This window comes from Carlito syrichta, unplaced genomic scaffold (assembly GCF_000164805.1).
Source record: "Carlito syrichta isolate Samal-C Ts95f unplaced genomic scaffold, Tarsius_syrichta-2.0.1 Scaffold306893, whole genome shotgun sequence".
Classification (NCBI taxonomy): domain Eukaryota; kingdom Metazoa; phylum Chordata; class Mammalia; order Primates; family Tarsiidae; genus Carlito; species Carlito syrichta.
In genome coordinates this window covers 516,572-531,143 of record NW_007250989.1, presented here as the reverse complement: position 1 = coordinate 531,143, position 14,572 = coordinate 516,572, and the positions used below count along the sequence as shown (strand labels likewise).

The 14,572-nt window shown below is 42.5% G+C and overlaps 1 protein-coding gene across 2 annotated transcripts in view; it reads right to left on the bottom strand.

Annotated features, from left to right (window-relative positions):
* Positions 1-14,572, bottom strand: part of SPOCK1 (SPARC/osteonectin, cwcv and kazal like domains proteoglycan 1) — a 525,861-nt gene that overhangs the window by 147,707 nt on the left and 363,582 nt on the right. For both annotated transcript variants that reach the window (XM_008063522.2, XM_008063521.1), the window contains one exon: positions 55-181. In XM_008063522.2, coding sequence (XP_008061713.1) covers positions 55-181 — 127 coding nt within the window. The remainder of the gene's footprint in view (positions 1-54; positions 182-14,572) is intronic.

Below are 14,572 nucleotides of genomic sequence, written 5' to 3'. Positions count from 1 at the left end.
AAATACACATGGAGTATTTTTTATGACAACAATAAAAAGACAACTAAGACTGACCTTGGATGTATAGGTATGGCCATCGGAACCACAGACCATGGTTGATTGTGCCACAGGACAGGGCTTGCACTTGACCAGATTCGAAGGTCCAACCCAGTGTTTGTGAGCCACATTCCCCTTCTTTTGCCTGAGGATGAGAAAAAAGGGAGAATCTGTTAATTGAAACTCCAGACTCCGTGGGTCTTTCCTGTAGGTTTCCAGAATGGAAGGCCAAATAAATAAATAAAGGGATAATCAAACAGGCAGGGAAATCCTGAGGGCTCTTAGCCAGCACCCCTACTTGTTCCAACTCATTGATAGGAGGCAGGATATATTGTCATAAAAGCCTAGTTTCAGCCCACCAGATGGACCAAGGAAAACAATGTGGCTGTTAAAACTTGACGTAATGACATGGAAAGATATCACAATACATTTTTTTAAGTGGGGGAGTGTGCCTTAATCAGCCCCAATATCAGATGCAGCAGATCATAGGTGCCCGGAGAACAGCACCCCAGAGCCTTAGACGCTTGTGGGGCTCAGGGGCAACCTTTCATGTGGATGACACACAGGCAGCTTAGCGAGCACTTCAGACAAAAATGCATCTCCAGACACCACCGAAAGACTTTATCACAGCTGCAGAAAACTATTTCTGGATATATTTTAAAGCAATTTCAGTCCAGCCTCCAATTTGCCATTTGATAGAGGCTCTGAGGTGATGTCACTTTCAACTGTTAAAATAATCAGAATTCTACTCTTTCATTCCAGCTCAAGTTCCCTCCCATTCTAACCTTTGTCATAATGATAAATGGTGCTATTAGGAAGGCTTATGTCCACGAAAGGAGCCCCATCACTGTATCATAAACCACTGAAATAAAGACCTGCAGTTACTGCCATGCTTTCTCTCTCTGCTGAGGCTGATCTCCCAGAAAACCACTTGGAGTGACTCGCATGGCCCTGGGGCTGAGTTCTGGGTGGAGGACAAGTATCCCTATGCAGTCCATCAATCAGACAATTATTGTGCCCTTGAAGTGTTTGTCATTGGCAGTACTGCAGGATGGTTAGTGCTAGGGCTCTGGACTAAAAAAATGCAAGTTCAAATCTCAGCTCTGCCACTTACTCACTGTGTGACCCTGGCAAGATATTGAAACCTACAAATCTCAGCTTCCTCATCTGTAAAATAGTGGAGAATAGAGTCTGTGTCAAGTGGATATTATGCAAATTAAATAAACTGATGTATCCAAAGTACTCAGTAGAGTCCCTGCAAAATAGGAAGCAATAAAAATGGTAGCTATTATTATAATTATTATCTTCCCCCATTAGATGGGAGAACAGAAGATGAAACTACCATTGACAAAGAAACATGACTAGGTCCCAGGCGTTAGGTTTGGAATGGCATTTAATTCCTCAAAAGAATTCATGAAGCCAGAAGAAGAAAATTCTTTCTACCAGGAGTGGAATGCATCTCAGGAACTGGGGTTTCGTGTGTGGGAAAACTACCTTCTTCCACATGAGGGAAAGTAAGCAAGAAAGACAAGATTAAAAAATCAAAGAGCACCCACCAATTTGTTTCTTATTCTACTTCAAACCTATTCTAGAATTTGTGGGGAAGCAGTAAGAGAAGGAAGGTCAGTTTGATGAACTACCTTTGAGGGTAACATCAAAGAGGATCAGCAAGTACCCACAGCACATCCCTTGGGGCCATCAGGATTCCAGGCTGAACAGGCCATAGGGCTTAATCTGTCTGACCAAAGAGCCAGAGAAGAAAGTCCTATAAAGGCTCTCTGAGATCACCTAGTTCCACTTGCTTGTTTTACTAATGGGGGAAACTGACGCTCAAAGAAGACAAGAGTCTTGCCTAAAGTCAAGGAGTTAGTCAGTGCATAGACCCGGGATGGCATACACACAGCTGTGGAGAATGTCTAGGGATTCATCTCTCTTCTTCAGTCCATCTCTGTCCAACCTAGATCACTATCTTGAAAATTCTGAGGACAACCACATATGTGTCATCGAGGGCCTTCTCTCTAATACTTTGCTGCTTCCACAACAGCTAACCATCCTAGCCCTGCCCTCTCTCTGGAATTTTGAAAATCTCTCATTTGCATTTCTAAATAATGTGGATGTGAGGTCTTCTATGATCCTTCACCAAACATGCTTGACTCTTTCAGGGTTTGTTCTGAACTACTGGCAAAAGCCTGAGCAGGCTATCAGCATGGGGTTAATCTTAGAGTACATGATTTCTTCAGCAGAGCACCACACATTTATCATCATTCACATAGCAGATTGTCTGACACCGATAATGAATCAGCAAAGGCAGGAAGAAGTTCTGGCATCTGGAAACCACACTCCTGGATAAGTCCCCAGTATGCATGCCCATGGTTGAAGAAATTCTTATTATGAGTTCCCAGGAAGGGGTTATAAAGTCCAAAGAGAGGGCAGCTTTGCTGGAGCAGACCTAACAATGATGTGCAATGATGCCCCAGAAGAAAAAAGTCCAAGGGAGCTTAACCAAAGGCAAGGGAGGGAAATATAAACACTGAACCAATGGCTTTGAAGAAAAGATGGAACAGCTATCGATCACCAGTTAATGACAAGTCATCTCCATGTCTTCCTACTAAAGTAAGTTCATTAAAAAAAGTCATGGAGGTGAGGCTGCTATCAATCACCAGTTAATGACAAGTCATCTCCATGTCTTCCCACTAAAGTAAGTTCATTAGAAAAAGACATGGAGGTGAGGCTGTTCAATGCCTACTAGAGGGCCCAGTATATTCTGGATGCTCAAAATATCCCTGTTAGGTGGGTTTATGAAGAGGAGGAGAACTTATGTGGTACCTCAGCAGTGAATCCCCAAAATCACAAAATGTCAGAACCAGAAAACACCTTAAAATGACTTTAACCCAACAACTGTATTTTCTAGGTGAGAAATTAGAGACACAGATAAGAAGTGACTTGCCAAGTGTCACCAAGAAATATGGCAAAGTTACACCATACACATTTGCTGAATGGAAATTGTCTAGGAAACCACTGCAATGATCTGGGACCATTTTAATAGTCTATTTTGGCATCTGTACAGGATTCAGCTTTATAGATAATACTTCTTTGAAACATTGCTCCTGGCTCTACACCTGCAGAAGCATGAGTTCAGCATACTTGATGTCAGGTTGTCATGGATCATGCCCAGGTAGAACCACCCCTGATCCCTCCCAGAATGCCTTGGGGGCTCTAGGTACAAAGGCCAGGTCATTCTGAATTTTCCCAATTCTAATGAAACAAGTATACCTGTTAGATTGGGGCAAACCCATCTGTTTGTTACTTCAACTAGATAGGACTCTTGGGGAGATGGCACATAGTTCTGAGGTCTCTGTCCAGAGACCAAGTATGTAAATTGATGTACAAGGATATGAGAGCCCAAGGAAGCATGGCTGCCCCAGCTATTGTGTGTGTATATATTTCAATCCCCACAATTCAGTGCAAATCAGAAAAAATAACCAACTCAATTGAGGCAAGGGATTAAGATTTCTAACTCAAGATATTTCAATTATTGAGTCATTAAAGAGTGAAATCCAATGAAGGCATCTTGATGGGACTGCTATGCCGAATGTCACAGGTATTCATCAAATGGGGTGACACAAGAAATTTAGTCTGGGAGGCGGTTCCTGTCAGTCTTTACATTGGCCAGTGAGCTGTAACTCCATCTCACCTGACTGGGGTACTAGGGGTAGCCACATCTCCTACAGGCTAATGGAATCACTCAGAAAAATCCCAACCTACAAGCCCTCCATAATGAAGAGTAGACAGATAATCAACAGGCATTCTTTATTCCTTTATGTTCAACTGATTATTATATCAATCTTTTTATAAAAGTCTATCCAAATTCCCAGCATTGTGTCTGAAACAGAAGAAAAATTCTTAAGTAGAAATCTGATCATGTGACTCCCATGCTTAAAACTTTCATCTTTTCCCCATCTCCTGGGGCATAATCTAAACTCAAAGTTTGGGTTTTAAACTTTCTCAGCCTACCTTTACATGCTTACTGTCTGCTCTGCTCCCCTCCCCAAGATGCACACATATATGCACACTGACCAGAAAGCTGAAATAGTCAGTTTTTCTATATTTTCTATATTTTTCATAATATTTTATGATGTGGTGGTGTACTAGCCACCCTCAGCTGTTTCCAGAGCCCAACAAGGATCTTTGTGCCTTTGACCTGACACACCTTTATTCCCACACATATTTCTCCCTTTTATCCTCCTTTCTTGAAGGCCCAACTCAAATATCAGCTACCCAGGAAGTCTCCTGGACCCCTTCACAGCACTTCACCATGGCCCTGTGATCACTTCTGACTTTCTGAGTGGTTTCCAGGCAAGCATCTTGATTCAACTTGACCAGATGTTAAGAGTTTACTATTATTCCGATAGGAGATGGGGGACACCCAGGTTAAAACCCCTGGAGCCTATCCTGGACCCCTCCCTCTCCCTGCCAATACCACTTCTCTCTGCCACTCAGTCCTACTGGATCTATCTCCAGTCAGTTGTATCCACCACTTAATGTCTCTTCCATGTGCCATGCAAATTCAAGTCAACAGGACTGGGCAAATGAAACGTCTACTCCTAGTGCAAGTTTCAAATCCATTACCTTTGGTGAAGTCTTTCCTGACAGACTCTCACCCCGAGTAGAGTTAACCGTGACATTGTTTATTCGAACATTGTTCAGACCCAACTGTGACATTCACTACAGGGTGAAGCAGCTCTTTTCAACCTATATTCCTTAATATACTCTGCACTCCTCAAGGGTGGTGACTGGACTTAAGTCATTTTCGTGTTCCTGGTACTTAGAAACATGGCCCTTGGCACATGATCCTGCTCAATGAATAAGTGAATGTATTAATTTGGATATTGAGAATGGTCCCCTTTTATTTCTGAAAATTATTAGCGCTAACATGAAGACAAAAGTAATATGTTGTAGGTACAATGGCTCATGCCTGTAATCCTAGCACTTTGGGAGGCTAAGGTGAGAGAATTGCTTGAGCCCAGAAGTTCGAGACCAGCCTGGGCAACATAGTGAGACCTTGTCTCTACAAAAAAATTTTAAAATGAGCTGAGTGTGGTGGCATGTGCCTGTAGTCCCAGGTACTCAGGAGGCTAAGGCAGAAGGACCTCTTAAGCCCAGGAGATCGAGGCTGCAGTGAGCTGTGATTGTGCTAATACACTCCAGCCTGCGTGACACAGTCAGAACTCAAAAAAGAAAAAAAAAAAAAATCAACAGACTCTTGTTTCCAGAGATCCTAATTCAGACTCAAAAAACACTTAGCAAAAAAACCCAAAAGACTCTAGGAAAAACAAGAAGTGGGTGGAGGGAGTGCTCCTGTCCATCAGAGAGCTGAAGGATTCTCACACTCTAGAAGTCAGACTGTTTCAAAATCTGCATGAGGACCCGGCAGTGATTCCAAGCTGCCAACAGATATTACTTTTCAGGATTTGAGAATGAGAAATCAAAATACTCAAGAATTCTCAAAAGCTGCTGAAATAATCAGTTTTTCTATATTTTTCACAATATTTTATGATGTGTCTTTTAAAATAAGTAAGAAATATTAAATTTAGTCGTGTTTATAAAGAAATCTAGCCTAGAGTAAAAATTCAAACACTGGAAGCTGTCAGCCAACATTATTGGATAGTTCTCAAATAACATAACATTTGGATCTTCTAGCAAGTTAACAGGACTGCCCAGAATCACATACTGATATCGTCAATTTAAAAACTTGCTTTGCTGTAAAATAATTCTTTGGAACACCACTCAGAGGATTTTTATAAAATATACTATGCAAATAAATATATAAATATTCATCTTATTTATAAGAACAACTCACCATTTAGTGGCTGACAGGACTAAAAACATTCTTAAAGATGGCAACGGCTACAACGGAAACTGACTGCTCAGGTTACAACCCCTCTCTTTGAGATGCTCCTGTCCCAGTTCCTGAAAATTCGACTCCACACGTCAGTATTTCCTGCTCTTGCTTTAGACTGGGCCCTGCTGCTCCCCCAATGAGATATTCCTTCCCTCACTAAGCCATGCCCTTCTGCTTCCCCACAGGTACATCAAGGGAGTCTTTGATGACATCAGCACGACACAGCATTTCATTTGACTGGGGCAGAAGAGGGCCACAGTCAGGGTCCATAGCAAGGAGGTGGCAGGACAGAATAACATTTTTGGGAATAAACACATGTGCAGGTGTACATTTCCTGACATAATCCTGGTGCATGAAACTCAGAAATCTGTATCAAAAATATTTTAATGATGGGGAAGGTAGTTGCTAAACATACATGTAGTAGAAGTGCTGACTTCTATCTTACAGTCATTGGAGAAGGGACATTTATTTTACTCAGCACACTGTGCATTCTCCTATGTTTGCGTAACTTCAGATAGAACTGTTTTACTCTGCATAGGAGCAGCTGATGAAGAAGTAAAGCAATTCCACATAATAAATACTAGCAGCCCCACTCGTTTTGTGTGATGACTACATACCAGTTTAAATGCCCCAAATGTATCTCCCTGATTCCTCATACAGTGATTCTCTGAGGGTCAATGCTATTAATAATCTCATTTTACAGGCAGAAAAACTGAGGCTTGCATAACTAATCCTAGTTACCAGACCTTCTTTTCTTTGTTCTCTCATCAGATCTCTACAACATATCTGTTATCTCAGAAGCGTAGAGAATTCACCCCAAAAGCATTCCCTCTCCAGTAATAACAGTGCTTGTTTCCTGGCATAAAAGGATTATGTGTATTTTATTTTCATGTTACTATCAAAGTGCCCATTCAAAAATAATATTAAATTTGTTTGCCAAATCAAAACTAATTGTTTCTAAAGCAGGGATGGAAGATATTCAGACAGATAGTTGACATAGTGGCTATTTTGAACCAGAGACAAAACAACAAATGTTAATTGAAATGAAAAACATGTTAACCATTGAAATAATCTGTCATGTAAAATGATGCTATAATTCCTCTGTTGTTAGGGTTATTTGAGTCATTATACTAAGCCATAAAATAACACAGGAAAAGCATAATGGCCTGTGTCATCTACAAAAGTGGCTAATGAAAGAGACAGGCTCCCACGAGAGATATTCTCCATCCTGGTATACATGGGCTCACAAGTCCCCTTCCTTTTCCAAATGAAGAAGATCCCAGACTTGAAATTCTGTCCAGAGAGTCCAATTTTCCTAACGAGGCAAAAAGGACTGCAGAAAGAGAGTGATTACCATGTGCGGAGGAGTGTCCCAAGTGCCACTGGGCATTTAATGGCACAAAAGACATGCTGTTTACAGAAGCTTGAAATTTAAAAGGACAAATATGTAATAATGATAATAGCCGCCAAACATCTACTGGGGACTTATTATGCTACTGCTGATACTACTACTAATACTACTACCAAGAATAACTAACACAACACATGTTGAGCTTCTATAATGTTCCAGACATTGTTTTAAGCCCATTATGTGAACTGGCTCAATTATTCCTCTCAACAACTCCAAGAGGGAATAGAGTTACGGCAGAGCATGGGAAACTATTAGGGGGAGTGAGATGAGGAGACTTCATGGGCAAAACACACCTGGGGCAGTGGGAAATAGCCATGCTCACAAGGTGAGCCCCAGCATCAGGGTGGAGGACATCTACTGATTCAGCACCCTTATGTGGCTTTACCCTAACTTGGTTGGTCTAGGAAGGTGGGTGAGGGTCACGATGCATCCTAGGTCAAGGCTTGCTCATATCAGGAGAGACAAGCAAGCCCCACAATAAGCAGAGAGCCCTCAGCCCATGGGCATGCTTCTAAACCAGCCCCAAGCTAGTTTTCTAAAGCACCTTCAGATCCCTAAGAAAAGTACATATTTAAAAAGTACATATTTAGAGCAGAATGAGAGCCACCAAAAAGATATGTATCTGGTACACATGCAACTCCAAAAGCATGAACATCTCTCTGGGTGAACCCGAATGTCAAACTCTAGACTATGGTTCATTTCAACTTGGGATTCTATGACCTGCCCCTCCCCCGGGCAGTGTAATGGCCAGGGCAACTGGGGAGCATTTATTCTTCATAGATGAAAGAATTCAATAGCCCCAAATGAGAATTTCCAAAAACACTGTACGTGTATGTGTAAATGAACTGAACATGATTAAGGAGGCATACACCAAACGCTGAAAACACCCTCAAGTGAAGTAGAATTGAGGACATGAAACAGAACTGCCACTTTGTTACTCTATGTGTCTTTCTATTGTTTGATTCTCTTACAACCATGTACTGCTGGTCTAATTGGTTCTAAATCTAAAAGAGAAAGATGCATTTTCAGAATTTTTAAAGAAATACATGCTGCTGAACTCACACCTGTCTCCAGTTCCTCATTTCTATAGTAACATTTAAAGTAACCCAAGTTGTCAAAATCAAAGGAAGATCACTCAGGTACTGAGCAGAGGTTGAAAAAAAGACAGTCTATCTAGATAAAAGCTCCCTGACCAGTCTTCAGAGGTTTCAGTGGAGACCAAGAGGTGAGATCAATCCTATCTGAATTAACTTTCCACATTAATATTTTGAGTATCTGTTTAAACAAAGCTATCAAAGCTGTAGGTGTAAACATTCCAAACGTGATTGGGATTCTAAAGACACTCTTTACTTTTTCAACAAACACTTAATAAGTACAATGTGCCAGAAATTGAACAAATAATTCAAAGATAATGATAGCATTGCATTAAATGTACTTTCCATATCACACATTAAATGGAATGATTATTATTAGGCATAACAATTATATTTAATTACCCTGAATAGTTTAATGCATTCAGAAGAGGTATTGCCTTAACTGTTTCTGTTCTTATTCATATTTTGAAATCTTCAAGAGTCACAGACTGCTAATTCTTTTAAGGAAATCTTTACGTGGCAAGACATTTGCTTTTTTTTTCAAGTCGGAGTCTCACTCTGTCATCTAGGCTGGAATGTAGTGGCACGCTCATGGCCACCGCAGTGTCTATCTGCTATGTTCAGGCAATCCTTCCACCTCAACCTCCTGAGTAGCTGGGACTACAGGTGTGCATCACCACACCCACCTAATTTTTAAATTTATTTTAGAGACAAGTTTTCATCAAGTTACCCAGGCTGGTCTCGAACCCGTGGGCTCAGACAATCCTTTTGCTCCCCCACCCCCACAAAAAGTGCTGCTATTACAGGCATGTGAGCCACAGCTCCCAGTTGACATTTGTTATTAATCTCAAGATTCCCACAAGCTAGTCTACATTTGAGTATGCTAGGAGCAAATGGTGTGGCCAATGGAAAAAACCTAGAAGAAAAGGGACTTGCCAGATCTCTGGTGGTTCACAGGTTTTCGGACATGATTTGAATCAAGGTTTTCTTAGACTTGAAACCAAATATGTATGTCCAGGGATTCCAGTCAAACCTACTTCTAGCCTTAAACTCACAATCCTTCAGTGTTTCCTAACCAAATCATGAAGATTAGCAGGCTGATATGATTATGTAAATTCCACTAACTGGTTTGAGATTCTACAGTCTGCAGTCGCTTTTCATTAAGAGAGTGACAGAGCACAGCCAGTGACACCAAGGGGCTCTATAAGACAGAGACTGGGGGGATTTACCTCAAAGTTCAGCTTGTTGAATGAATATAGCTACAGGGCCTGCATGCAAAACCAGTTCTCACACACACACACACACACACACACAGGCACTCAGAGGCCCCAACTAAAATCCTGCTTTGTTAAGGAAAAGTGCCATGCCAGCAGAGTAATTGCAAGCTATTAGGGAAATGTAAATGAACAGTTGAGCTTTCTTTATTCCCTTAGGATAATGGTTAGTGATGTTTTAAAAATCCATTTCTTCCTAACAAGGGTCAGAAAAGAAACTGTTACTTTTACCCACTGACCTTTGGCATTTCAGTTTGATTTCTTGTTTTGCTGCTCTTCTCTGTTCACTGGCCCCATAAAAACAGGTCCATCTCTAGCCCTGGGACCTTAAAGGAAATCTTTAGCAATGGACACACTAATTGGAAGAAAGCAAATAATAATCAAGCAAGCTCAGGTCCAAGAATTTCATTTGGTATCCCCTTCCTGAGTGTCCATAATCCTGCCTCTTCACAGGAGGGGCTAGAGCAGCTGAGGGTTTTGCTAACATAGCTTCCAGTTAATTGTTTGTCAGCTCAGAGCTGTGCACAAGGCTGGTGCAAACACATGCAATTCTACATCAGCTTCACTGTTGCAATCTTAGAAAACATTTGCTTGCATTCCTTGGAGGCAATTCATTATTATGGGAGAAAAAGCACCTATATCTGTTCTCTAGTCACAAGTAGCAAAGCCACCTGTTCTGGGAAGGCTGCATATGAGTTGCCTCAGGAAGGGACAAGTCAGTAAAATGAGGCACAAGTGGCGTCAGGAACATGACTACTTTCAGGACAGGCCCAGAGACAGGCTAGACACTAACTGAAATGGGGCATTTAAGGAGTTTGGGCTGAACACTGTCACCCACAAGCCATCAACAGGAAGTCATCCACCAAAAGTGCTGTAGAAGGCAAGGGCAGCTGCATCAGCATCATAACTTACCCATGCTCTGAAAGCTTTCTTCACAGTGTTAGAGGGGAGCAGATGGAACCCAGATAAGCCTCTTCTCTCCTCTGTGGCTCTCAATGCTAGGGAATTTTCTGGATCAGCAGCCAAAAATAAGGCTAGCTCCCTAGGTCTTGTATTTTCCCCAATACTTGTCTTCTGCCAGTATCTCTTCCACCCTTTCTCAAGGGCCAGCTGAGATCCCAGTCCTCTCTGAGAATGTCCCCGACAGCCCCTCACCTCCACATACACTGTGTTCCTGGCTGCTCATACGTGCAATGCAGCTGTTTATCACTGGCCACTGTGGGCTACACTCAGTCAGGCACCCAGCTGCCTCCTACATGGAGACAAAATGCTCAAGGAGGAGGGAGCACCTTTCAGGGGACAGCAAGCCAACATGTGTCCCTACCCTATTCCAGGGCAGACCCTGGACCAACGTGTAGAGGTGACCAAGAAAAAGCTTTTATGCTCAACCTAAGGAAGACACCCAGAACACTGACTGGACAACTGTCTACAGGCAGAGGATATACCTCAGAGGTTGAGGAGGGATGGTCCCAATACTGCAAGAGTTCAAGCAGAGGTCACCAAGAGGAAGGGAATGTTTCCATGTCTTTAATATCATAATTAAGGGCACTGAACATCCTTGTATATAAACCTTCATGTGTCTCTGTATTTATTGCCGTGATATACAGTTGCTGAAATGGAATCATAGGGTCAGTAAAGCCAAAATGCCCACCAGAAACGTTATACCAACTCATACTCAATCAGTGACTGCACTCTGGGGGAGCACCACTTCATATCCCCAAACGTTTGTTCTAAAGGGTATTTATTGCTCAGAGAACTGCTCTGAAGCAAAGGATTTGGAAACACCACCAAAGGACTGTAAGTAATCAACAGAGGTACTGAGAACAACAAGCCCATTTCCCCTCATAACACAAAATGCAGAAAATGGCACACAGAAAAATTGCTTTAAGTTGGAGAGCAGGTGGACTGCCAGGAAATCACGTCACCCTGGCATATTCCAATCAGTTTGCAGGTGTATCCTGGGCTCACACATGGTAGACAGTAGCAGCTGCAGACCTGAGCCCCTCTCAGGGGCTGGGTAGCTAATTACCCAGCCCCTCTGCAATGGGCTTCTCTCTAGGACAGAAAATGAACCCATAAGGATGCTATCTGCTGTCTTCTCAGGCTTCCTTCTGGCCAAGCAGGAGTCCTGTTCTCTCCTATTCTGAAAGGCAGGAAGCACAAATCTCATGGGCAAAAGGGATAGGAGTCAGATCTTAGAGAGCAGGGCCTCTGAGGCCTGCTGGCTGAAGCAGTCATCAAGAATGAATGTAGGCCAGTCATGGAAAAGCCTCAGGGTATGTTTGGGTGTGCTGTTCTTTTCCAAGAACAGGTTGACAGTTACCTCCAGTTTCCCTGGGGAGTTTTACAGGCCCATTCTGAGTATTTTCTGTGTGCCTGGGATATGGTTGCATCCATGCAGAAAATAAAGAGAAATGGAACATCCCTGTCCTCATGATAATAAAATCCTAACCTTTACTCTAAGCATCATTTTGCAGCTTGTTTGACCTATCCCAGCTTCTATTAAGTACATCAGCCTGGCCCTGAACCCCCAGCTACTCTCTTGATTTAGCTGATTCATTTATCCATTAAATATGTCGTGAACACCTACAGTATGATGGAGCCTGAACAAGGCACAGGAATGTGAAGGTAAACAGGTAGTGCCCTCCTGGGGCTGATACTCCAGAGGGAATCTGGCCACTGCAAAGAAGTAGGTGAGCACAAGGAGGGGAGCGGGCATTCAGCTAGAAGAGAACTTACCAAGTGTGACAACTGCTACAGATGGAATGTTTGTGTCCTCCCAAAATTCATAGATCAAAATCCTAACCCTCCCCCTCCAAGGTGTTGGTATTAGAGATGGAGCCTTTGAGAGGTGATTAGGTCATGAACTCAGAGCTCTCGTGCATGGGATTAGTACTCTTATAAAAGATACCACAGAGAACTGGCTGGCTCTTTGTACCATGTAAGGATGTAGCAAAAAGATGCCCCTGCAAAAAGAGGCCCTCACCAGACACAGAATCTGTGAGCACCTCAACTTTGGACTTCCTAGGCTTCAGAACTAAGTAAATTTCTGTTGTTAATAAGCCAGTTTATAGTATTTTTGTACAGTAGGCCCCAAACACACTAAAATGGATAATTGGTACTGAGAAGTGTGGTGTTGCTATAACAAATACCTACAAATGTAAAGGCAGCTTTGGAACCAGGCAATGGCAGAGGCTGGAAGAATGGAAAGAGCCTCAATTGTCATGAATAAACCTTGAAAGGTTGTTCAGGTGAGGACCAGAAAGAAATGAGAAGAGCTGTAGAGAAGGCTTCAGTCTTCTTAGAGAATACCTGAGTAATTCTGGACACAGCGTTGGTAGGAATCAGATAGTGGTAGTTTGGATATTTGTCCCCTCCAAATCTCATGTTGAAACTTGACCCCCAGAGTTGGAGGTGGGCCTAGTGGGGGGATTCTGAGTCATGGGGTAAATCCCTCATGAACAGCTTGGTGCCACCCTTGAAGTTACTCATTACTACACCCTTGAAGTTACTCATTACTTGCTCTATTAGTGCCCACCAAAAAATGATTGTTTAATAAGAGACTGGCACCTTCCTCTCCACTCTTTTGCTTTCTGTCCCAGCATGTGATGTTCCTCTTTGTTTTCTGCCATGAGTGGAAGCTTCCTGAGGCCCTCACCAGAAGCAGATGCTAATACCATGCTTCTTGTATAGCCTGAAGAACTGTGAGTCAAATAAATCTCTTTTCTTTATAAATTACCCAGCCTCCAGTATTCCTTTACAGCAACACAAAACAGACTAAGACAGATAGTAAAGACTATATAGACGAGGGATCAGTCAGAAATAAGGAACATATTCTTGGAAACTAAAGGAAAGACCATCCTTGTTATAAAGTGGTAAAAGAATGTGGCTGAACTGTGCTCCTGCCCCAGTGTGAGTGGAAGGTAGAACTTGCAAGCAATGTAACAGGGTATTTGGCTGAGGAAATATCTAAGCATTGCCAAGGGAATGGCCTGGTTCCTCTTAACAGCTTATAGTAAAATGATTTAAAGATGAGAGCGTTAACCAAAAGGGAAGCAGAACCTAAAGATGTGGAAAATTCTCAGCCTATTAATACCAAAAGATTGAAAGAGCATGTTCCAGAGAGAATGCTAAGGGTGTGGTCAAATGACTACTTGTTAAGGAGATTAGTATGGGTCAGGCATCTCAACAGAAGCCAGGCACTATTCATCAAGATAATGGAAGATTAGTCAGTGATCCAAACAGAAGTTAGGAGCTATTATTCAGGACAGTGAAATAGCATCCTCCAAGGCAATTCAGAAATCATCAGGACTGTTTCTCCCATCACAAACCTAGAGTGCAAGAGTCCCAGCAAGTGCAAAGGGACCACCACAGAGAGCCCCCTTAGGACAATGCCCAGCTACCCCAGGAGCCCTACACCAGTAAAGCCACTAGTAAAAGAATCTAGTTCAGGGGAGCCTTGGATACAAACCCAGGCAAAGAGACACTGCCAGGGGCAGGGCTGCCTTTCAGCTTGGGGTAGCACAACCCCTGCCTGGCAAAGTTGTGAGGGCAAGACAGCCACCCCAATGGGCCCAGAAAGTGAGACTCTTACCCAGTGAATTGGAAGGAAGGATCTCTGCCCACATGGGACTAAAGGGCAGAGCATCAAGTCAAAGATTTTTCTTGAACTATAAGGTTTGATGTCATTTACCCTATAGGGGTCTGGACTTACTTGGGGCCTGTTACCTCCTTCTTATTTTCTATTTCTCATTTTTGGAATAGGAATATCTATCCTATGCCAGTCCCACCATTATATTTTGGAACCACATAACTTGTTTTTACAGGTTCATAGCTAGAGAGCATTTTGCTTCAG